At 39.0% G+C, this 23,486-nt stretch overlaps 1 protein-coding gene across 3 annotated transcripts in view; it reads right to left on the bottom strand.

Moving 5' to 3' along the window:
- Window positions 1–23,486, bottom strand: part of LOC149223527 (uncharacterized) — a 363,518-nt gene that overhangs the window by 207,369 nt on the left and 132,663 nt on the right. For all 3 annotated transcript variants that reach the window (XM_089385853.1, XM_089385852.1, XM_089385851.1), the window contains one exon: window positions 14,354–14,549. In XM_089385853.1, coding sequence (XP_089241979.1) covers window positions 14,354–14,549 — 196 coding nt within the window. The remainder of the gene's footprint in view (window positions 1–14,353; window positions 14,550–23,486) is intronic.

The raw sequence follows: 23,486 nt of genomic DNA, 5'->3' as shown, positions 1-23,486 counted from the left end.
TTGGATGACAAATCCATAGCCTTCTGAATGTTGAATCTCTCTCCGGCCATACTGGAAAATCTGAGAACTTCAAATACAATGGAAAATTCTTGGGTATAATTCTTTGTGTGCTTTTCTCTTTCTTCATGCACTGATCTATTGCTGCAAAACCCTTGCTACAAAATCACTATGATAAATCTACTCTGGGAATTGTTAGTTTCTGTAGCATCGGATGTGTTCTAGCCACGAAATTTGGTGGGGAGGTTAGAATACATGAGATCTCCAAAACCCAAAAATCGTTTCTGTAAACTCCACCTAGAGATGGCTTAATTAGATTATTAACCAATTTTTAAATATTTCTTAAATCTAAACTTGGGGAATATGGTTAACTAATTAGAATTAATTAAGTCAAGGTGAAAATCATCTAGAAACTCACACGGATCAATTCCAAGATGATCACAGCCATCGATTAAGTTTTAATCTTGGTCATTAATGCTCTAAGAGTGGATTATAAGAGGGAGTCGATGGGCACTTAGAGATCACACTTGAGAACACTAGAAATTCAATTTCCTTGGCAGATCGAGTTCCAGAGTAGCAGCAATCAGCGTCCGGAGAGCCAGAGATCAAAACAGTGAATGAGGGGCAAGGACAGTGAGTCTAGAGGAAGTTTTCTAGATTTGGAGAGGTAGCAGCAAGAGGGCCACACAAAGGACTGTGCAATTGCTTCAAATTTCCAGTTCGATTTAGCTGAGGAAAAATTTGTTCTTAGTTCCAGAGGCCAGGTAGAGGTTCCAGAGTGTCGGAGAGACGATTTCCTCAACAAAGGTTGGCATAATGACTTCATCAGAGACTGGTTGGAGGCTTGACATCATAGATACTGTGCAGAGTAGAACAGAGGCTGACGCAAACGATCCACGAGGCCGAGATTTCTAAAGACAGGTTGTGTCGGGATTGCTTGTGGAGTAAGGATAATTCCCTTCAATAATTTTGCCTGGATTTTCTTGCTATGGATTGCCATTTTTAGGCATCCGGATTGTACTCGGATTTTCACTGTTGCATAATAAAATAAAACCTCATCTGCTGCATTGGTTTTCTCGCATTTGGTTATTCCGAGGACTTTTGTCCAAAAATAACAGTTGCTAATTTTTATGTGTATGCTAGTATTTTCTCAGTCCCAGTACTATTTATTTTCCACAGTTTTATTTGTGAAGGTTGCAGTGTGTTTATTTCGATGTTGTCGTAGCAATAAACTAAATAATTAATTTCTCAGTTAGAAGAAATAATCCCAGTTGTTGCAATAGGATTCGGAATTTTCACATGGTATCAGAACATAAATGATTAGCCAGAAGCTCAAAAAGGAAATAATTTCATTGCTCAGAACCAACAGCAAGTCGAAATTCTTGAGGCAATGCAATTCATTGCCAGGCAGGCCAAGTTGCTTGAGGAAATTTGATTTTTCAGTGCAGGAGGCAAAAAAAGGTCGAATTTCCCAGATCAATGATTCCAGCAAGCAGAGGGAGCAGCAACAGCTCAATTTTTCGCTGAGTAAATTCGTGGTTGGACGCAGAGGGTTTTGCTGCAGGTTGCAGAAGCAGAATCCACGTCAGGTGGAAGAGAAAAGCACACACAGCGGAGGGAAAATTTCCCTCAGGGAACTTCGAGTCCCGGAAGTTCAAATTTCCAATTGCAAATTGGCAGTAACAGCTAGCAGAGCCACGCATTCCAGGGAGTGCAAATAACAAAGTAGAAGTCGATCACGGGGAAAGAGGGACTTTTCGACTTGATTAGAGAATGGCCACAATTAGGCTGAGAGATCAGGATAGGTTGGAGGGTTCCTCCAACTATGCCATCTGGAAGGCCAAGATGTCCATCCTGTTGGATGAATATGAACTGAAGCTCTACATAGACAGTGTTGTGGCAGTTCCCCAAGATACGGATCAGCTGAAGGAATACAGGAAGGAGATGACAAAGGCGAAGCGGATGATCCTGGATGGAGTTCGGAACCATATAGTCTTTCACACATAGCTAGCAAGGATACTGCCAAATACATGTGAGACACTCTCACCACACTATATCAGGGCACTTCCAAGCAGCGAAAGATGTTCTTGGAGGAGAAACTGAAATGCGTTAGGACGTAGAAAGGGTAAGGCATAGATCCCTTCCTCACCAGGATTCAAGAGGTCCAGGACCAGCTTGCAGTTGTTGGGGCAACGCCTCAACCAACAAAGCTAGTAAGGTTGGCACTGAATAGTGTCTCTCAAGAGTGATAAGTATTTGTCCAAAGCATATTAGGTAGAGACAAGCTACCGGAATGGGACCGAATGTGGTCAGACTTGCAACAGGAGGAGTTGAGGCGACCTTTGTTAAAGAGCTCCATCAGTGGCAGCAATAACAGCAGATCGAAGGTGGTGAAGGAGGAGGAAAATCTGGCCCTAGCATCAAAGGATTCCATTCAGGGGCAGGGGTACAGAGAAGAAAGAAGAAAGACCTATCAAAGGTCAAATGCTTCAAGTGTGGTGAGCTTGGTCACTACAGCACATGTCAAAATTTCTGAATCTTTACAAATAGAAATCCTACTGCAGATACTGGTTTAGCATCTCCTAATTGTTATTTCATTCAAGAAGTTATTTAATTTATAAACAGTGATGAAAAACACTACTGCAAACTACATTGACATACAGATCATAAACTGAAACAATAGATGAAACAAACACACAAGGGACAGCGTTATTTTTGGACAACACGTCCCCGGAAAAACCCAATGCAGGAAAATCTGTGCAGGAGATAAAGGGTTTGTATTATTAAGCAAGCAGAATCTCAATACAACAAGTTGCCTCTCACATCGGCTAACCATATAGAGAAATCACGGCAGCAAAATTTATTTTAATGTTTACTGAAGGGTTTTCGTAAATAAATTATTGGGAAATAAGTAGGTAAAATAAATCATTTGTTGCAGTGATAGAATTTTCACAGTTAGGTATTGTTCTGCCCACAGTACCCCACCAGCTTTGCTCCTGCAAACTGCCCACAGCTTCTTATGCCCCAGCAACTGAAGGACTAAGCCTCTAGGCTCTGCGCAATCCTGACACTGGAAAAACAGCTCAGCCAACTGCGTAAACCCTCCAGGTCTCTATGTGGCTCTATGTGAGCCTCTTTCTGCCCTCCTCAGCCTCTGCCCTGGCCTTTCTTTGGCCCGGACTGATGACGCAATCCCTCTGCGTCAACCCTTCCTCTGTTGCTTTTAGCAAGGATCAGCATTTGTCACTTGGGACAGTTGATTCTGCTACAAATGCTCTGCTTAGCTGATGCTTTCAAATCTCCCGTGATCTGCAACCATGCTCTGATACCATGCTGAAATTTCTAAGTCTATCCATTAAAAATTTAATCTGTATTCTTCTGGTTTATTTCTTCTACTTGTTAATTCTGAACAAGTTATTTAAAACATATAAATAACGAAATAAACACAATACAGTCTCAACATCTACAGAGCAACAACTGAAAGAAAACAAACACACAAGTGACACCGTTATTTTTGGATAAATGTCCCCAGAAAAACCCAATGTAAGAAAATCGATGTAGTTATTCTGAGGGTTTATTATTATGCAGTATTTCCTTGAGTACAATTGGGTGCCAAATTGGCTCACCCGACAGACTAAAAAAAAAAAAAAACAGCAGTAATACCTCTCTATTTGGAAACAGGTATTCAGAAAACCTGTCCCACAAAACCCTCTCCAGCAACTCTGAAGCACTGCGTCAGCCTCCTGCTGCTCTGCGTCAAGCCTCAAAACCCTCTGCGTCAGCCCTCTAAGGCACTACGCAGCCTCTACGACCCTCTGCGTCACTCCTACAGCCCTCTGCGTGGATGACGCAGGCCCTCTGGCCTCTGCGCTGTGTCTGTTGGGCTCTGTGTGGCCATCTATGGCTACTGCGTCTTGCTCTCTGCTTCTGCACTAGTCTCTCAGCACCAGTGTTACTTGGGAGTGGGAGCGAAAGCGGGGAGCGGGAGCGACATTTTCAGAAGCTCCTAGTTTGGGAGCGAATCCCGGAGCGTTTTTTATATAATATATATATATTTTTTATATTTTGCTACATATATGTCAACAAAAACATGTAGAATAATGAATTAGATATAAAAAACATAAAAAAAAAACCATAGATTGAACCATATAACAACAATCATCTAGAAGTTATAATCTCCATCAACCACGTCCACAAGTTAGTAACATAGTTACATACAACATATTGAGTCTCATGATTCATCAATCTTAAAGTTTTAAGCTTTCAAAATTAAATATATAACATTTATCATCATTGATCACCAAAGTTGTACTTGTAAGCTAAGTGTAACCATTACAACAAATAATATCTAACATTAAATGAAATGTTATAAAATGAAATGAAATGAAACAACTTTCAACATATTGAGTCTCATGATTCATCAATCTTAAAGTTTTAAGCTTTCAAAATTCAATATATAACATTTATCATCATTGATCACCAAAGTTGTACTTGTAAGCTAAGTGTAACCATTACAACAAATAATATCTAACATGAAATGAAATGTTATAAAATGAAATGAAATGAAACAACTTTCAACTCTCATGAAGCATATTCATAATTCATTACTAATGAGTTATAATTGCCAACTTCAAACTTAAATTGTCATATATTGTTTAAAAAAATATCATAATAAATATGAAAGAGTCAATAGTTATAAAAACTACTAGAAACCAAAAAAGAGAAGTAAATCTATTATCTATTTCTTATGCTTGGACCACTTGCCACCACGAGAAATGTCTAATTTTTTAGTCTTGTTGGAAAATCAAGATCTTTGTCATTAATATCACCCTCTAAGCATTAACATCCAGAGGTATCTTTGTCATTACCTCTATATCTGTATAGGGATCTTTGTCATTAATATCACCTTCTAAGCATTAACATAAGATAGAAAAACCATACATGTCAAGTCAAGATTTTGTTTGAGTGATGCGTACATTTTTTGGAGGGTCATGATAGAGGAGTTCGACAACCAATGTCACTAACATCAAGGTACATAGAGGAATTAGTGTTCTTGATTAAATACGAGTTCCATACCCTAATACATGACAAAATTCAATGGAAACATTGCAATCCTGAAATCCTGAAAAACTGACAATTCTGCTGGATTTTGAATGAAATCTAAAATTCTACTTTCTCCAAATGAAATCCAATGAGGCCGGAACCACTCTCAAACATCCTGAGTCATTTCATTGTAATGTTAAAAATTTAAGTAAAAGGATGAAAATGAAGATTAAGGAGAATGTCACTTTTACTTTAAGAATTTAACATTACCATGAATAGCATATCAATAATAGGGCCATAGACTTGATCATTAAGCTTCGCCACTCAAAAATTATTTCTTTCTTTAAAAAAAATTGCATTTCAAACATTACTACAAAAAAAAAAAAAATATTGCAAAAAAGGCAAAACGCTCCCAAAAAGGCAGGGAGTGAAATTTTTTTTAGGGAGCGCGCTCCCGACCCGCTCTCGTGTCGCTCCCGCCCAGAGCGCGAATTGGGAGCAGGATTAAGGGGGGGGCGCTCCCCCGCAACACTGCTCAGCACTATCTTTGCCTCTCTGTCCAGTACTCACTGCCCTTCGCTGTTGATCACTGATTCGACTTTGCATAGCAACCCCGCTATAGCAAATTGAATGACTAATCACTCTGGTGTATCTTCCAACTAACCCTCAAGCTTCTTCTTATACTTTTTTCGTTGGTCCTTCAACAACCGAGATTAAATCTCTAATCAACGACTGAGATTAAATTTGGCTTGATCCATGACTTTTGGAACCTTCTAACCGAATTTTATATTAATACCCATTAATATCTTATTTTTCATAAGTTTAGACTTAGGAACTCCATTAAAAATATTAATTATTTTAATATCTCCCAAACTAGTTAGAATCTGTCCAAACCATTTTTGGGTCTTGGAGATCTCATGTGCTTTAGCCTCTCCACCAATTTTCATGGCTAAAGCACATTCGATGCTACCCCAAACGAACACTTCTAGGTGGGATGCTTGACATATACTTTCCTTCCCACAAAGTATACATCGTATCCCTTGTCCTGCAACTCGGACATTGAAATTAGGTTCATACCCAATCCTGGCACATGAAGCACATTTGTAGTGCTAGTGTTGGTTCCAGCGTCCGTCTAAAATTCTATGTTGCATCTCCCTACTGGAGTACACTTAGTTTTGTTGCCCATAGTGATCTGGAAGTCCATTTGCTTCTCTTAATAGCTCGAGAAATATTCCCTCACTCCAATCATGTGAGCTGAAGCTCCGCTATCAATATACTAGACACTAGTTGGTGTCGGTCCTGACAAACACACAAATTCATCTACCAATCTGGAAGATAATTCTGAGGCTTCTTGATTATCCATAATTTCCTATGTTATTTTTCCTTCCCAACACTAAATTTGCAACTGCAAAAATACACATCCTGCTCTACATGGAAACTGATGCGCTGCTCCCTCTACCTCTGACAAATCTCGATCCGGAAGATCTTATTCTCTATCAACTCACTCAGAATTAATTTTCCATGAAAATTTGCCCACCTAATAAATGGACTACCCAGCCTCTCTGGGGTTTCGAATTACTGCCTATCCAGTGCTTTCGAAATCCTTCTTTCGTCTGCAATTGAGCTCTTCTTGCAACTAGTACTCTGATACCATGTGAAAATTCAGTGATCCCAAATCCTACTGCAGCAAGTTGCAACTAATAATATTTCTCCTATTTGTTAAATTACTTAGACAAATTATTTGCAATTTTCTACAGCAAATAACGAAATACATACACTGCAGCCTTCACAAATAGAATTCTGCGGAAAATAAATACGAGAAACATACTAGCACAAATATAACCACAATGACAGTTATTTTTGGACAATTGTCCCCGAAAACACCCAATGTGGGAAAACCAGTGTAGCAGATGAGGGTTTCTTATATTAATTTTCAGTAATAATTTATGTACAAGATACGAATAGACAAAATAAAGGAAGAATCACTTAGAGAAATCTACTGATGAATTTCTCACACTTCACAGCGTTTTTCTGACCCCGAAGAGAGCCTCCTACCCTTTTGCTAATGATTCATGTCCCTCCTCTGTGCTGCCCCTTCCAGATTTCTCCTACCTGCAACTCACTCTCTAAATCGATTTTCTCTTGTCAAACTTCTGCCACTAAGAAAATCAATCTTCTTGAACAATTGAGTATCTGCTCTAGTGTATTCTCCATCTACCCATCGACTTCTTATAATCTTTTGTTGGAGCACCAACGGCCAAAATTAAAACATAATCGATGGCTAAGATTGACTAGAAATCAATCCATGTCTTCTTCTAGAAGATTCTCACCATGACTTAATTAATACCCTTTAATTAACCAAATTTCCTAAGTTTAGACTTAGGAACCATTAAAAAAAGTTAATTATTTTAATTAAGTGGTCTCTAGGTGGAATTTCCAGAAACGATTTATGGGTTTTGGAGAATACATGTATTCTAGCCTCTCCACAAAATTTCATGGCTAGAACACATATGATGCTACAAAAATCAATATATTACTCTTCAGTTTTTACTTCGATGTCAGTTTGAGTTGAAACAAATGTTTGTTTCTTATGAGTGGCGTGATTGTAGATATAGCAGGAGACAAGATGGGAGAGCCATTGCAAAAATGGTGTACACTGACACATTTTGGCAGGGAGTAGAAGAAGTGTGCTCAGTTAGTGAACTTGTAGTAAAGGTTCTGAGATTGGTAGATGGGAACAAGCCTGCAATGGCTTAATTGTATGAGGCCATGGATAGGGCCAAGGAAGCCATTCATTCTTATTATGCAAACAAGGGTTCTGTTGGGCTTGATAGACATGTGATGTTATGGGATGTGATTGATAGTCGGTGGATAGGGATGCTTCTTCGACCCATTCATTCAGCAGCACTCTTCCTCAACTCTGTATTTTCATACAAATGCGCCTTTGATTTTGATGGCGAGGTGATGGAAGGGCTTCATTCCTATTCAAAGGATGGTACCTAATGCTGATCTTCGTAGCAAAATCAATCGCGAGATACAGTGTTATCGGGGTTGTGTTGACCTATTTGGCTTTGATGATGTTATTAGGGAAAGGACCCTCTTCATGCCACATAAGTGACAAGTCATCACTCATTAGAATTTTCAATTTATAATTCTAGATTTTTAAAATTCAATTATGTAACTTATTTGAAAGTTTAATTATGTTTTAAGTTTTTTTAATTTTTTATTTCTTTATTTTGTTGTAGATATTTGGTAGTGAAGCTATGGTGCAAGGGCACCAAATTTGCAGAAATTGGCCATAAAAATCCAAAGTCAAACATGTAGCTCTTTAGGATGTGAGCGCAATTGAAGTGTATTTGAGAAAATACACTCAAAAAAGCGCAGGCATAACATTGAGCTTCAACCTTCAGTTGAGCAATTACATTTATTGTAATTTTAAATTTTAAATTTATGACCATCACGTGTCAAGACTCAAGACTCATTAGGTTTTTTGACACTCTTACAGATTGGAGTTCTCACACCTCAATGATTTAGTGTATGTGTATTACAATATCCGACTTCGAGTGAAGCAAATAGAAGCACCAATGGATCCAGATGTCATTTCCTTAGACATTATTGATGTATTGTCTCAGTGGAGAGTGGAGTCTGAGATGCCCATCTTGGAAGAGTCACCTTCATGGTTAAAACCAGAGGATCCATTAGAATAGGCGCAGCAAGAGGAGGAGGACTCAAGGGAGGAGCAGCGCGAGGAGGAGGAAGAGGAGGAGGAGATTGTGGGAGTATCAACATCAACACCATCTACTATAGATATAGGATGGTACAGCGCCATACCTAGCACTCATTATTTGACATTAGGTGCAGGGGCAAGGCCTTCTATTGCTAAGGGCAGGCCTAGAAAACAACCCATCATGTTTTCCCGTAAAAGGGGGAGAGCGCACTGATTTCAAATAGATAGCTACTAGTTTTATTTGTTTCGATGCATGTAACTCATGATGATGAGATATTTTTATATATGTGATGTTATTTTGTATTGGTTCTCCACATTTGAGTCCTTGAGTGGACAATTATCATGGATCAACAGGATTTGGTATTGCCTTTGATGTATCATTTTTATTTTACATCATATATATCAATGCTTTCTTACACTATATGGAATCTCCCCCTACCCGAAGGGGGCCTTGCAGACTCGTTCAACAAACTCTCCCAGCTTGGAACATCTCATTTTAGAAGTTTGTACAGAAGTCCACCAGGTCCAAATTTGGCAGAGATCATTAATGTGGCCACTCACTTCCCTAGATTTGTAACCGAGGAGGAATCGACTGATCTTATGGCCCCGGTCACTATGGAGGAACTGGAAAGCACACTCAAATGGTTCAAGAAGGACAAGAGCCCTGGGCCGGACGGCTGGACTATCGAATTCTATTTAGCCTTCTTTGACCTACTGGGTCAGGATCTGCACAGAGTGATAGAGGAAAGTAGAACATCTGGGTGCTTATATCATGCTATAAACTCTACTTTCATTGCCCTCATCCCTAAATCTGACTCCCCATCCTCTTTTGATGATTTTCGCCCCATTTCACTGTGTAATGTCCTTTACAAGATTATCTCTAAGATCATTGCTAACAGGCTCAAGCCCATTCTTTCAAAACACATTGCTCCTCAGCAATTTGCTTTCCTGGAAGATAGACAGATACATGAAGCCATAGGATCCGCCCAGGAAGCCCTGCACTCCATCTGGTCCAAACATCTTAAATGCATTCTCCTGAAAATTGACCTATCAAAAGCATTCGACCGAGTCAACTGGCTATACATTAAGATGCTCCTTATTCATTTGGGCTTCCCTCTTCCTCTCATAAACTGGATCATGGCTTGCATCTCTACTCCCTCGTTCAGCATCTTGATTAATGGCTCGGCTTCCCATTTTTTTCACTCTGAAAGGGGGCTTCGTCAGGGCTGCCCCCTATCACCTCTTCTATTCCTATTGGTCATGGAAGGACTGAGTCGCTTAATCAATTCAGCAAAAAGGGAAGGTTCTCTCAGAGGCCTTAAGATCACGGATGAGTGCTTCCTCACACACCTGTTGTTCGTGGACGACGTACTCATCCTATTGGATGGTAGCATCAGAGATACATTGACATTTGCCCGCATACTACAGCTCTTCTCACAGGCCACAGGCATGATTGTTAATCAAGGAAAATCTACCATAACTCTGGCCCGCACCTCGGTCAATGAATCTCAAACAGCACGGCAGGCTTTCCCTTACAACATTCATCCATTGGACAGGGGTCTAAAGTATCTGGGTTTCTGGTTAAAGCCCACTTGCCAGAAGATTGCAGACTGGGTCTGGCTGGTATCAAAATTGGAAAAAAGACTATCCTGTTGGAGTCATAGATACCTATCCAGGGCAGGACGATTAGTACTCATAAAATCTGTGCTGGAAGCTACTCCGGTTTTCTGGATGGCTCTCGCATGGATACCAAGACACATTCTGGCTCGCCTACAGCAATTATGCAACAGATATCTCTGGGCAGGAAATCAAGACAAACGTATCTTTGCCTGGATCGGATGGCCGAAGATAGCACTCCCAAAAAAGTGGGGAGGATGGGGACTAAAAGATCTACCACTTTTTGCACAAGCATTGGCAGCAAAAATGAGCTGGGCATTGTTAACTAGCCAGAGCTTATGGACCCGTCTCTCATACCACAAATTTATATGGCCCCTTGGCATACTGGAATGGGTTAGACTCCCTAATTGGAACCGTGCTGGGATATCATCTATATGGAAAGCATTACTATTCTCACTGCCCATGATCAGAGACAACTTGGTTTGGAAAATCAGAGACGGTACCCTGGCTAGGATCGGAATCGACCCATGGACTGGCAGCGGAGGAAGGCATATTCTTTCTCAAGATTTGGTTGGACACCTACTCGCACGTGATATCAAAGTGATTGCCCAAATTGCAGACAGAGAAAATTCAGATATTTTTCATCAGGCCTGGAGGACAGCACAACAATTAAATCTCCCACAAAGATGGCATCAGGAATGGCAGATATACAGAGAGGCCCTGATCGAATCTCACATCAGAATCATAGAGGGGCCGGATGAACTGATATGGAACCAGGCTGATAGTGGTTATTACACTCCAAAGGCTGGCTACATCCTTCTTATTAGTCACAAAAAACCTGAGGTCATCTCGAACTGGTGGCATAGCATATGGAAACTCACAGCAACTCCGCGATCAAAACTCTTCTTCTGGTGTATCCTGAGGAACAAAGTCCCCACAGGCGAATATCTAACGCACAGAGCACAATATGGACCAACCTGGTGCGTGCTATGCAAAGGAGCTACCGAATCCACAGAGCACCTTTTTATGCGTTGCAGGAAGATACAAGAACTGTGGACAGCTCTTAAAAACACCATTACATACTCTGGAAATTGGGAAGGTACAGACCTGACAGAGGCTTGGATAGAATGGGAGTCGCGGCACAAAGGATCGAAGAACATCAATCTCCCAATTCTAGTAAACTGGCACATATGGAAAGCGAGAAATCGTATCATATTCGATGATAAACCTGTACACTGGCCAATGGTGGAGGCAGGAATTATTGCAGCATTTAGAGAATTACCAGAACCCCCGCCCCCTAAGCTGCGCCACCCTCATCCACCCCCCCGAATTGATCAAAACACTCCATGGGCTTTCTTTGATGGGGCCGCAAACCGGCAGGGCTGTGGGGGCGGATTTATCATACACAAAAACGAGCATCATTACTACAAAGTAAAAGCGGGACTGGGAATTGGAACGAACAACTTTGCCGAGCTCATCACACTTCGTCATTTACTACATTTTGCATTGGGACATCATTGCACTTGCATAAATATTTTCGGGGACTCAAAAATCATCTTAAATTGGTTCAACGGCATATCTGATTGTCACATCCACACACTCAGCATTATATTAAATGAAGTTTTTGAACTCAAAGCAGCTTTTAACAACATCACATGTTCACATATCTACAGGGAACATAACGAAAGTGTTGACAAACTATCCAAGGAGGCCACGCTAATGGACAGAGGAGTATGGGAGATCACAGGAGTACAAGTACTACCACCGACCATACATAGATCCGAGTTATCAGAATGCACCTGGACAATAAATTATCTGGAGAATATCATGTTTATGGCAGAGATGTTTTTTGTAATCACCAAAGCAATATGTATTATTTTGAAACAGTAAGGTAAAGCCGAAAGGCTTTTGTATACAGTCGGTATATATAGCACTAGCAGATTGCCCTGCGAGGTACATCTGATCAGATGTTTATGTTCAGAATCCTTTTTGTAACTAAAAGATAGACTGTGAATAGTGACCTCAGCATATGCGTAAAGCATCTACAATATGTAATTTTCCATATAATGAAAATTACGGATTTTCCCAGTGGAAAAAAATCAATGCTTTCTTCATATTTATGTGCCAATGTGTTTATTTCATGTTGTTATTTATTTATATGTTTAAAAATCTGAAGAAAAAAATGAATATATTATGCATTTTTTATGCTTTCCGATATTTGCCGATATTTTCGCCGATATTGCCAATAAGATGTTTTCTGGACCCTCGCCGATATTTTGCTGATACTGATATTTTCAACACTGGTACTCTAAACAAAAGCAATTTTCTATATTCCAAAGAATATTAAGGCCTATAAAATTGGGTCTCAAAATAAAAGCTGACATTGGTAATCCTATAAAAACGCAATGTCACAAAGGATCGAATTAGGGTTGCCAAACCCTTTCACAATAAGAGAATTTTGTTCAATGCTTAGTAATTCATAATATATTGTATCATCAACCATCATAGCTTCACGAATAGAGAATCATGAGAAGCAATTACAGGCCAAAACAAATACATAAATCTTTTCCATTAGAATGCTTTGACAACAAAGCATATTTGAAGGAATAGGCAATATAAGGAACATAAATACATGAATAAGCATCAAATAAATAACAACAATAAATAATGAAAAATATAATAAAAAGTGACACATCATAACTAAAGGGCATGACCCATCAACCATCATGACTAGTCAATGCAATTAAGTATATCATCACATGCCATTGTAATAATCAACTTATTATCTATCTCATATTCATTCATTATATAGATATTACTTGTCTTATATGGATTTTAGTTATTTGTCCTTCTTATGTTGGATATTCTTCAATACGTAAACCTTGTTCATTTCAAACTTTGTGTGTAGCGTGCATGTAGTATATTCAAGCCCAACCATAATACTTGACATTCCTTGGGAAACATCCATTTACAAGACTTCTATCATATCCCCATTTCAGTAAATATCTACAAAAAATGACTCCCATAAGCTTGCATATCTTTTAAGTAGATGTTCTTCCATGTAAATGTTCTTAATCCATTATCCAGCAAGTTAGCAATAATTGTCGTCTTTTTGAATAGGGCTTAAATTTAACCTCAAATTTATATAGCGAGCTTGACAAATAGCGAGAACTAGTAGAACTACAGTAGGCTTATTTTTCTGCCTCGGTAGAATAGTACAGTAAACAACCCCTCGAGCAATCTTCTTCAGGAACAAACATAATAGTACATGTTTTTTTCAATTATTTCGCCACCCTTTACTTTTCTTGTCAGTCTAACCAACCATTGCTTGGTCATTTCATATGCTAACATTTTAGGGCTATTTATCTTCATTAATCTTCTAAACTGCAGATGTAGAGAGGAACTGACGATGATAAAGTTGCAATGTCCGATGGTTTTACACGCTTCTATTTCATGGCATGCATGACTATTTCTATACAAAAGTTGCTGTAGCTATCATAGCCTTCTGCAAAAAAGTAAAGGATGTTTCAAGATAATCACAAGCACGCTGGATCCCAACTCTCCAAAATATTTGTAGAGGAGAATTCTAGTTGCTCCTTAACTGTCTATGTAAAAAACTAACAGGATAATAAGCCTTGGGTATGAAGTCTAAAACACAAATTTTGACTGGAGTTCAATCCAGCCAACAGTAGGAATATCAAAATCACACATAATGAAATAAGAAAATGTGCAATTCCCTGATTAGAACAGATATGGCTCATAAAGACAATTATCTAGAGCGATTATATATGTGTTATGATTGAGAACTGTTATCATATAGTTGTGAAACCCATGATTTGAGTATTAGTTCATCAAAAATGACATTAAAATGTAAAGGGGAGTTTGTTATGTAACAGTCTGTTTCAGTGAATTATATGTGACAGACAGTTTGCATATATCATCAATTTAATGATGCTTGAAATTGATTACCTGTGAATACATTCCATATGGCGTTCTCTGAGATTCCCTCACATTACCCTTGCCTCCACAATCTTGACAAGTCTTAACATTTGTGTCAGATCTTGCCCCACTTCCCATGCAAATTCCACAAGTCTCCAGGCGATTTATTTCAATGTCCTTCACAACTCCAAAAATTGCTTCCTTAAAGCTCAGAGACAAATCAAACCTGCACAGTTCTAACAGAAAAGCATTAAGAGACAACAACCACATTCAAACACAAAACATTCATAAAGAGACAGAAGCCTTGGAACTAACAGACTTATTGCAGTTTTACAGTAATGATGTTCTCATTAGTCCATATTATCCCTATAGAATTCTTCAAAAAAAGAATACTGGAATGGCCTCCTCGTCAAAGAAAATCACTTCAGATGCATCTGCACTAAATTTAAAGAAAACTTGTCCTCACTCCCCTGTCCATTCCAATCTTTCAGTGCTCATCCTCTCAATTCCAAGAGGATTTCTTGCTGAGTTATATAAGATAGGATAACATAGTTTTATTAATGTCCAAAAATGACCAATAAGGTTAGGTCGAGACTCAAAAGTACAATCCATTAACAACAAACTATAGGAGTGCCAAACCAACTCCTACAAGTTAAAACCTAAAGTATAACCTAAATCACTGAATGAGAAAAGTAACCAAAAACATAACCTAAAAACAAGATGATAAAGGGATAGACATAATCTTAAACTAGGTGCAGAATATTGGGGAGGGGAAGTGGGGGGTGGTGGAGAGGACACCCCAACAACCCCATTAGATATATAGGTGGAAGTGAAGAGGGAGGATTAAGACATCCCTACAGAACCATCAACCATAGAAGGAACCAAAACACTCTGATAATGTCCTTGGGGAAGAATCTAGGGCCGAGAGTATTTAACTGTAAAACCACGGGAGGCAGTCAGGAACGATCAACTGAGACTCTCCTAACACTTAAGGCTGCCAGACAGGTCCCAATGATGACAGACTCATCTCGCATTAAGGAATCGGGTTCAAGAAAGGGAACCCCTCAAAAACCTCATGGAGGCATGTCTGCCAATCAACGATTGGGAGGAGGTCTGTGGTCTCACCCACCTGGTATCAAGATTCAAATGTATCCTAGGTATCTACCAACCGCTTACTACCACTACCAGACAGGAAAGAAGGAAAGAAATAATCTGCCTAATCAGGTCCATCCAAGGAAACACCTGTATGCTCTATCTCCTGTGTCCTAACACCTTATTCATAAAAGGAGTAGAGCATCTCTGGGTTAGATACATGCATAAGGTAGTGAGAAAAACCCAAGTCACAGTAGGGAGAATTAAAAAATATATATATTCGTTGGTACTAAGGAAGAGAACATTGCTAATGGCACTTGTTTGATTGGGACATGGAGTTGGGATCAATGTTGCAGGAAACGTCCCCCCCCAAGATCTAATGCCTAAAGCGCAAATTCCGGAAGCGTCCCTCTGAAAAGCGTTTCGGAATCTCCGAAGCGCATTTCGTATGGCGCTTCGGAGGGCGAATCGTATGGTTCTGTACACGCTTTCGGAAAGTGCGTCACGCTGTTTAGAAAATCATTTTTTTTATTTATTTTTTTATTTTAGGTGAGTTTGCATATTGGGGGTGGGTCCACCTTGGGTTAGGGTGAGGTTAGGGTGAAGAATGAAGGGAATAAAGCCCCCATTCATTCCTCATTTGCTCACTTTGAGTTTATGACAGTTGGAGAAGAGAAGAGAGGAGAGGAGAGGAGAGGAGAAGAGAATAGAGCTTGGAGAAGTGAAAGATGAGGAGCTAAGAGAAGGAGGAGGAGCTTGGAGCAAGAGCTTGGAGGACTTCATCTACAAGAGCTAAAGAGGTAAGTTCAAACCCCAAACTCCCTTATTTTTTTGACATTTTTTTTGTATTTTTCTCCTCCCTCTCCTACTCTTTCCCATTGTTTCTACTTGCTGCTTTACTTGTAGGTTGTCCACCACCTATATCCATATTCCAAGATGGTGTTCTTTTGGCTTCTATGTATCATTCCACTTTTGGTTTTAATGATAGCAAGGGGGAGTAGGAATAGAAGGGAAGAAGCACAAGAGGACAGTGGTCCCAATATGAGTGACCCAATGTATGATGAGGACGAAGGGTTTGAAGAGGAAGGGGATGATATTGAACCTGAAAGGGAAACTGAAACAGAGGGGAAAGCTGCATTAACACCCTTGTGGAACTATGTGACCAAACTTGAAGGGGGAAAGGGTGGTGGAAGCTACAAATTTTTGTGCCCTCATGGTTGTCATGGAGGAAAACCATTTAGTGGTTCACATACCCGTGTGAGGAGGCATCTTTGTGGGGTGTTGGACAGTGATGATAAAAAGGGTCATGTGGGGATACAAATTTGCCCAAACATTTCATCTGAACAAAGAAGAACATACAACCAAATAGAGGAGGCTGCACAACAAAAAAACAAGAAACAAAAAACTCATTCAGAATCAAGTGCAACCTCTAAATTTGGTAGCTCATCTCCTCATGGTACTTCTGCAAGCTCTGGAGGTAGAAGAACAATAGGGGATTTCCTTAATGTTGTTGGGAGGGATGATGTGGATGGAAAGATAGTCCGCTTTCTTTGTGCTTGCAAGGTACCATTCAATGTGCTTCGCTCTCCCTATTGGCATTGTTGACCACTACCAGTCAACTACCCATGCAGTACCCCCCCCTTTCTTTGCAAAAAGGGGCAGCACCTGATCAGCATGTCCGTGCCATCCTGCCATCATCAGCAACTTGATCATTTTGATTGTAAACCCAGTCTGCATGTATTAATTGTAAATAATCTTAGCAGATGCGAGTCGTGTATGTAAAATTGCCTAGGTGGACCTAACTTTCTAGTGGTAATCTATGTCCCGGAAGGTTTTTCGTCTCACCGATCCATGGATCGGCAGAGTTTTCCTTCAAACCTGACCCCAAAGCCGGGATGGATTTTGTCATTGGAATTTTAGGAGAATCCTAGTGTGTTGATCTGCTAGATTATAGTTGTGTCGCAGAACTGGGTGTTTTGTGAGGGTCTATGTTAAAGGAGTTTTCTCCCTTAAGATGTAAATTGTAAAAGTCATGATGTAATGTGTCCTGAGGGTCGAAAAATGTTTTAAATCCGCTCATGAGTCCTAAGTCCTAGGTCCTAGGTGATGTTTTCGAAGGCTTAGTTAGATGATCCATTTTAAAATGAATTAAGAAATTAAAAAATGAATAAAAATAATAAAATAAATAAAAATTAAAAAATGAATAAAAATAATAAAATAAATAAAAATTAAAAAATGAAATAAATAAAAAATAATAAAAAATTAAAAAAATAAAGCAAAAACCCTAACTAATAAAATAATAATATTTTAAGTGAATAAATCGACGGATGAGATCAAGAGAAGTCTTGATCCTCATCAACGGTCGAGATCATTTCTACATGGATCACTCGAATTAGCCGTTGGGATCATTCCCTTTAAATAGGGTGCTAGGGGTCATTTCAGATCAATGGGATCTGTGAGTCTGATACTGAAGAAGCTCTCTTGTAAATCTGTTTCTGGTTAATAAAAGAAGACTTTGGGGTCCATATCTTGCTAGTGTTACTCTCTTGAAATGCTGTGAGATCGTTTAATTTTCTGCATATTTTCTTTTCAGCCATTAATAATAGCTTTTGTAGAGTATTGTGGGTACAGGTATCTTGCTCACTTGCTAGGGTTTGGGTGCTGTTAGGGTTTCTGAAGTAATGGCAGGTATCTCCATTACTGTTTGAGATCTAGCAGCATTTTTGCCCTCTTTATTGACGGTTGTTTTGAGCTGTGCAGAAAACATTTTCTGAAGGAATTTTGTGGGCGTTGGGGGAAGTTCTCGGCTGAACCAGCCAACTCCCGCAAGCATTTTTTGTTGAGCCCAGTTGGATTTGATCCTGGGTCTATCATTCGTTTTATTTTTTCTAAGTTGCATGAGAGATTTTCTGAAGTTCTTCACAGTGAAAATCTGAAATCTTTATTTCTTTAAATATCCCTGTGCTCATTGTTGAATCTGGCTGTTAAGGGGTCAAATCTGTAAATTATTTAAGCTGATCTAGGGTTCCATTTTTAGTTTTACTTATTTCAGGTTTCATTAGGGTTTTCTTGTCTTTTGTGTTTGCAGGTATAGGGCTTTGTTTGCTTGAAATTGTAGCTGCCCCAGCATGCAAGTCTATTAACGTTCTCTTTACCAGTGCACTGCTGGATCTGCTGCCGACAAAGAGTTTCCAGATTTTGCGATTTATTACCCTGCGCACAAATTGCTCAATTTCAATACTGCTGTTCGATTTTAAAAGTTTTGATTCAGTCTACGCAATCGTTAAAACGCAAGACACATTAATCATAGACGTGAATCAGCTCAGCGAAGGGCTTCAGAATTGAAACGCATATTTGTCTCATGAACAAGTTATCTGGAAGGAAACAGCGTGGGTGAAACAGGCGGATTCAATTCAAATAATCAGAAGTTGCTCTCAAATAATCTCAGTCTCTGGTGCCGCATTAGAAAACGTTATGGTGTGTATGAAATCTTTGGCCAACAAACTCAGAGCCATTCACGCTGTTGACTCATGTATCTGCCCGCCGTCAAGGAAAAAGTTCAAGGAACGAAATAGATCGGGCCAGTTTGTATATGCGTAGTCGTCAACGAGTTTATTTTGCTGCATACCGTGAAGAATATGACTGCAATTTGGCTCAGATCTCATTCAAGTAGACGGGTTAACCAGATGAGCTATCTATGAGCAACCGCCCAGCTGAGAAATCATGTTCCTTTTGGTTATCGAAAACCTTCATAAGCTCCACTCGTCCACCGTCCTGAACTGGAAACCACAGAAGTGTTTACGCTCTGCTCTACTCACCGCAAACGCACAGTCTCAAATCGATACCAACGCCGAGCTTTTTCTCTGCCCATTTCACATCGTTTTCCAGCTTATCTGAGGACCATCGAAAACTCTTACGGGTTCATTCTCACGTTTTCTCAACGCAGCATCAAGAAATCCGCTGCCATCTGCTCAGCGTCTCAAGAAATCGTTGTGTCAACACGGGTTAGGTAATATCTGCACATCATTGTCTCCAGGCACGCTTTAAATCTTTCAAAACCCGCTGGCATATCCTTCTTCCGTTCTGCGTGAGGTTTTCAGGTGAGTCTTTCTTTTGTTTACTCGCAGGTAAATCGTATTTGAGTTTTGTGGTCATATACGTAGCTTTAGGGTTTAGTCATATCATTTTCTTTGTTAGATTTTAATTATATATAGAAAAGGGCTAGCGTAGATGGTAATTTTGATTTTAATTTCTGTTTAGTTTAGTTTAGGGTCTTGTATAATTACGTATTTTTTTTAGATTTTAATTTTTTCTTTTTTAGTTTCATTTTGTTAAATCTAAATTCATAAAAAATAAAAAAAAATTAAAAAAATTAAAAATTAATAAAAATCAAAAAATATTTATGTTTGGTTTGATTTTATAAATGTTAGATTTTAATTAGATTTAAATTTATGTTCTGAGTTCAAGATAGGGTTTATTTAGATTTTTGCTTTTAATATAGTTTTATTTTATAGTTAGTCTTTTTAGACTTAGGCTTAGGTTTATATTTTTGTTAATGTTTAGTTTTTAGATTTTATGTTTTAGATTTTTGTTTAAGCGTTTTAGATTTTAATTTTAGTTTAGATTTAGTTTTAGAATAGGTTTTAAATTTTAAATTTTTAGTTTTTTTAATTTTCATTTTTATAATATTGAAAAATAAAAAAAAAACATTGAAAACAGATTTAAATTTTTTTTGAAAAAATATTAAAACTTTGTGGAAAATTCTCTTGTTTGCCAGATCCAGTCATTTTCGGGATTTATCATCATGCTGAGATCTAAATTTTTAAAGTCGAGATGCGAAATTGATATCTGGTTAATGATTTATGATTCGTGGTGGTTTAAAGCATTCATTTTTTGAAAATTCTCAATTGCTGGATATCGTTTTGGTCATTCTAAGAGCATTGTGATTTAGCTGATGATAGATGATTGCTGTTCATGGTCCATATTTTTATATCATTTAACAAGTAATCGTTTTAACCACAATCTCTTAAGGCACTGGTCTGCTAAGTTAATCAAATCCATCGAGTGCTTTTCATATCGTGTCTCGTGTCTCCCAACCAACTGGTCGACAGTTGGTCTCATCATCTCACAGGGACTACCCCCCTTAGCCGCGGGAGACAGGCTTAAACGGAGGGATCGGGGATCAGAGTGACAGCCCCCGGTCTGAGGGTTGTCGTGTCAATCTGCGCGACAACATTTTTTGGCGCCGTTGCCGGGGATACTTTTTCTCGGTGTTTCAAACGACAAATCATTTTTCTCATTTCTTATCTCTTCATCTGGCCCGGCAACGCCAACATTTTTTGGCGCCGTTGCCGGGGAAATTGTTTTCTCGGCGTTTCAACGACAATCTTCCTTCTCATTTTTATCTTTTCATCTGGCCCGGCAACGCCAACATTTTTTGGCGTCGTTGCCGGGGATACTTTTTCTCGGTGTTTCAAACGACAAATCATTTTTCTCATTTCTTATCTCTTCATCTGGCCCGGCAACGCCAACATTTTTTGGCGCCGTTGCCGGGGAAATTGTTTTCTCGGCGTTTCAACGACAATCTTCCTTCTCATTTTTATCTTTTCATCTGGCTCGGCAACGCCAACATTTTTTGGCGCCGTTGCCAGGGATACTTTTTCTCGGTGTTTCAAACGACAATCATCCTTCTCATTTTTATCTTTTCATCTGGCCCGGCAACGCCAACATTTTTTGGCACCGTTGCCGGGGATAGAGTTTTTCTGTCCTTGGTGTTTCAACATCTTTTCATCATTTATCGTTCATCTTTCTGTCATTCGTTTGAGCCGGCAACGCCAACATTTTTTGGCGCCGTTGCCGGGGATAGAGTTTTTCTGTTCCTGGAGTTTCATCGACATTCATTTTCTCATCTCTCTTCTCTCAGTTGAGCTGGCAGATTCAATATTTTTTGGCATCTTTTCATCCCATATCAGCAGCATCTCTTGGGTTTGTTTCCTGTTTGGGTGGCGACTCCATTTTTTTTTCATTTTTCCCAGACAAGAAGCATCCCGCATATTTGTTTGTTGATTACTTTTTGGATCCTAGAATCAGATTCATTGTTCAAGTGGCGACTCCACTTCTCTCATCTCTTAATTTTCTTGAGCAGAAATCTCTTTCTATCATCCATTTGATCCCTTATTGTTCATCATGGATTATTCATGTAAACCATGTCATTTTACTGATAATCTCCATGATCTTCCGAAAGAGGCCATTTCTAAATTATTTAAGTTTTCGAGTGGTAATTCGGTCACTGTTAAACAGCATTTAAACATGTTTACTTGTGTAATGATCTTATATTGTAGATTTCCTCAATATAATAATGAAGATTTCAAGATGCGTCTATTTGTCCATTCTTTAGAGGGTGATGCCTTGAATTGGTTTAATAATTTTTCTAATGATTTTTTCACTTCTTTACAAGACATTCTCAATGCTTTTAAAGATAAATATGATAGTCCAAACAGCTTGCCTTCTGCCTCTAAAATTGTGCAACAGAAAGATGACTCTTCATATCAGAATGTGTCATCCACCGGAAATATTGCAGATCAAGTTCATAACAATGAAAAGGAAGAGCAAAAGCAAATAATACAAGATTTAATGATGCTGGTGAAAAATATGGAAAGCAATCAAACTAGTTATATCAATGATGTAAGAACTTTATGCTCCCATCTGGAGAAACGTAATAGGGAGATGGAGGTCACACAAAATCAGCATGCTAAAGAAATTGAGGCCATAAAAACTAATTATGAAACAGAAATTAGAATCATGCAAAGCAGGTTGTCAGTCTTAGAGGAAAATATGGTGACCATTAAAGCTGATCATGATAGGGAAATTGACTCTATGCAAAATAAGTTATTAACTATGGATGAGGAAATGACTATCATGACATTCAATCATAATAATCAGTTGGCTGACATGCAAGCGAATCACAAAGAAGAAATAAATTTCATGCAGCATTACTTGATGGACATAAAGGAAAAGAACAATAAAGTGATAAAAGACATGGAAGAACATCATGCCAGACAAATCGGTGATATAAAGGTTGAACACTCTAGACAGATGGATGCCATTAGAATACAGGTTCAAAGGTTTCAGCAATTGGAAGATGAAAGAAACCAGGTGACATCAATAGATCAGGAGCCTTCTCATGTGCTACAACAAGCTCCATCTTATTATGAAGAGGTTATTGATTCGATTGAAAGATGGTTAATTGAAGGTGATCCGGATAGACTTAAGAATGATAAAGATCAGATGCAGGATAAAGAAAGACATATCACGCATACTTCATCTGATAGTTTTGAAACAGAAAGTTCCAGGTCATCAGTAATTCAACCTGCCAGAAAGAAAAAGCGCAAGAGAAAGAAAATAAGAAGAAGATTTGACGCATCAGACGGCCGCGAGCAGCTTGATTTTCGGATAGGAAAAAGTCCTACCATATGCAAAATTGGACATGGCACATCCGACAAGCAGCTGACAGATATGCTTGAAAGCAGGCAAATGCTCAATATGCACTATATTGAACACATCTGATGCCATGGGGCATCTTTTGTATCGTATTTCTAACCCTACTCCTTGTTTTTCCGCATTTTCATTTCTGCTTTAGATAGTTAATAAATAAAGAGCTTTTTTCTTTCCTGTGCTTAATGTATATGCTGATTTTTTTGGATGGACGCTACTTATTTTTGTGTTGTATGGATGCAGATTCTGGATTCTCACATTCCTGCAAGCAGCAACGTGTCCCCAAGTAGAGCCAGATGTTGACCACTACCGGTCAACTACCCATGCAGTACCCCCCCCCCTTTCTTTGCAAAAAGGGGCAGCACCTGATTAGCATGTCCGTGCCATCCTGCCATCATCAGCAACTTGATCATTTTGATTGTAAACCCAGTTTGCATGTATTAATTGTAAATAATCTTAGCAGATGCGAGTCGTGTATGTAAAATTGCCTAGGTGGACCTAACTTTCTAGTGGTAATCTACGTCCCGGAAGGTTTTTCGTCTCACCGATCCATGGATCGGCAGAGTTTTCCTTCAAA

The sequence above is a fragment of the Pinus tabuliformis genome, chromosome Q (genome assembly GCF_031772625.1).
Source record: "Pinus tabuliformis cultivar Carrire ecotype Pingquan chromosome Q, CPIR1, whole genome shotgun sequence".
Taxonomy (NCBI): domain Eukaryota; kingdom Viridiplantae; phylum Streptophyta; class Pinopsida; order Pinales; family Pinaceae; genus Pinus; species Pinus tabuliformis.
This window is presented reverse-complemented; position numbering and strand designations above follow the sequence as displayed.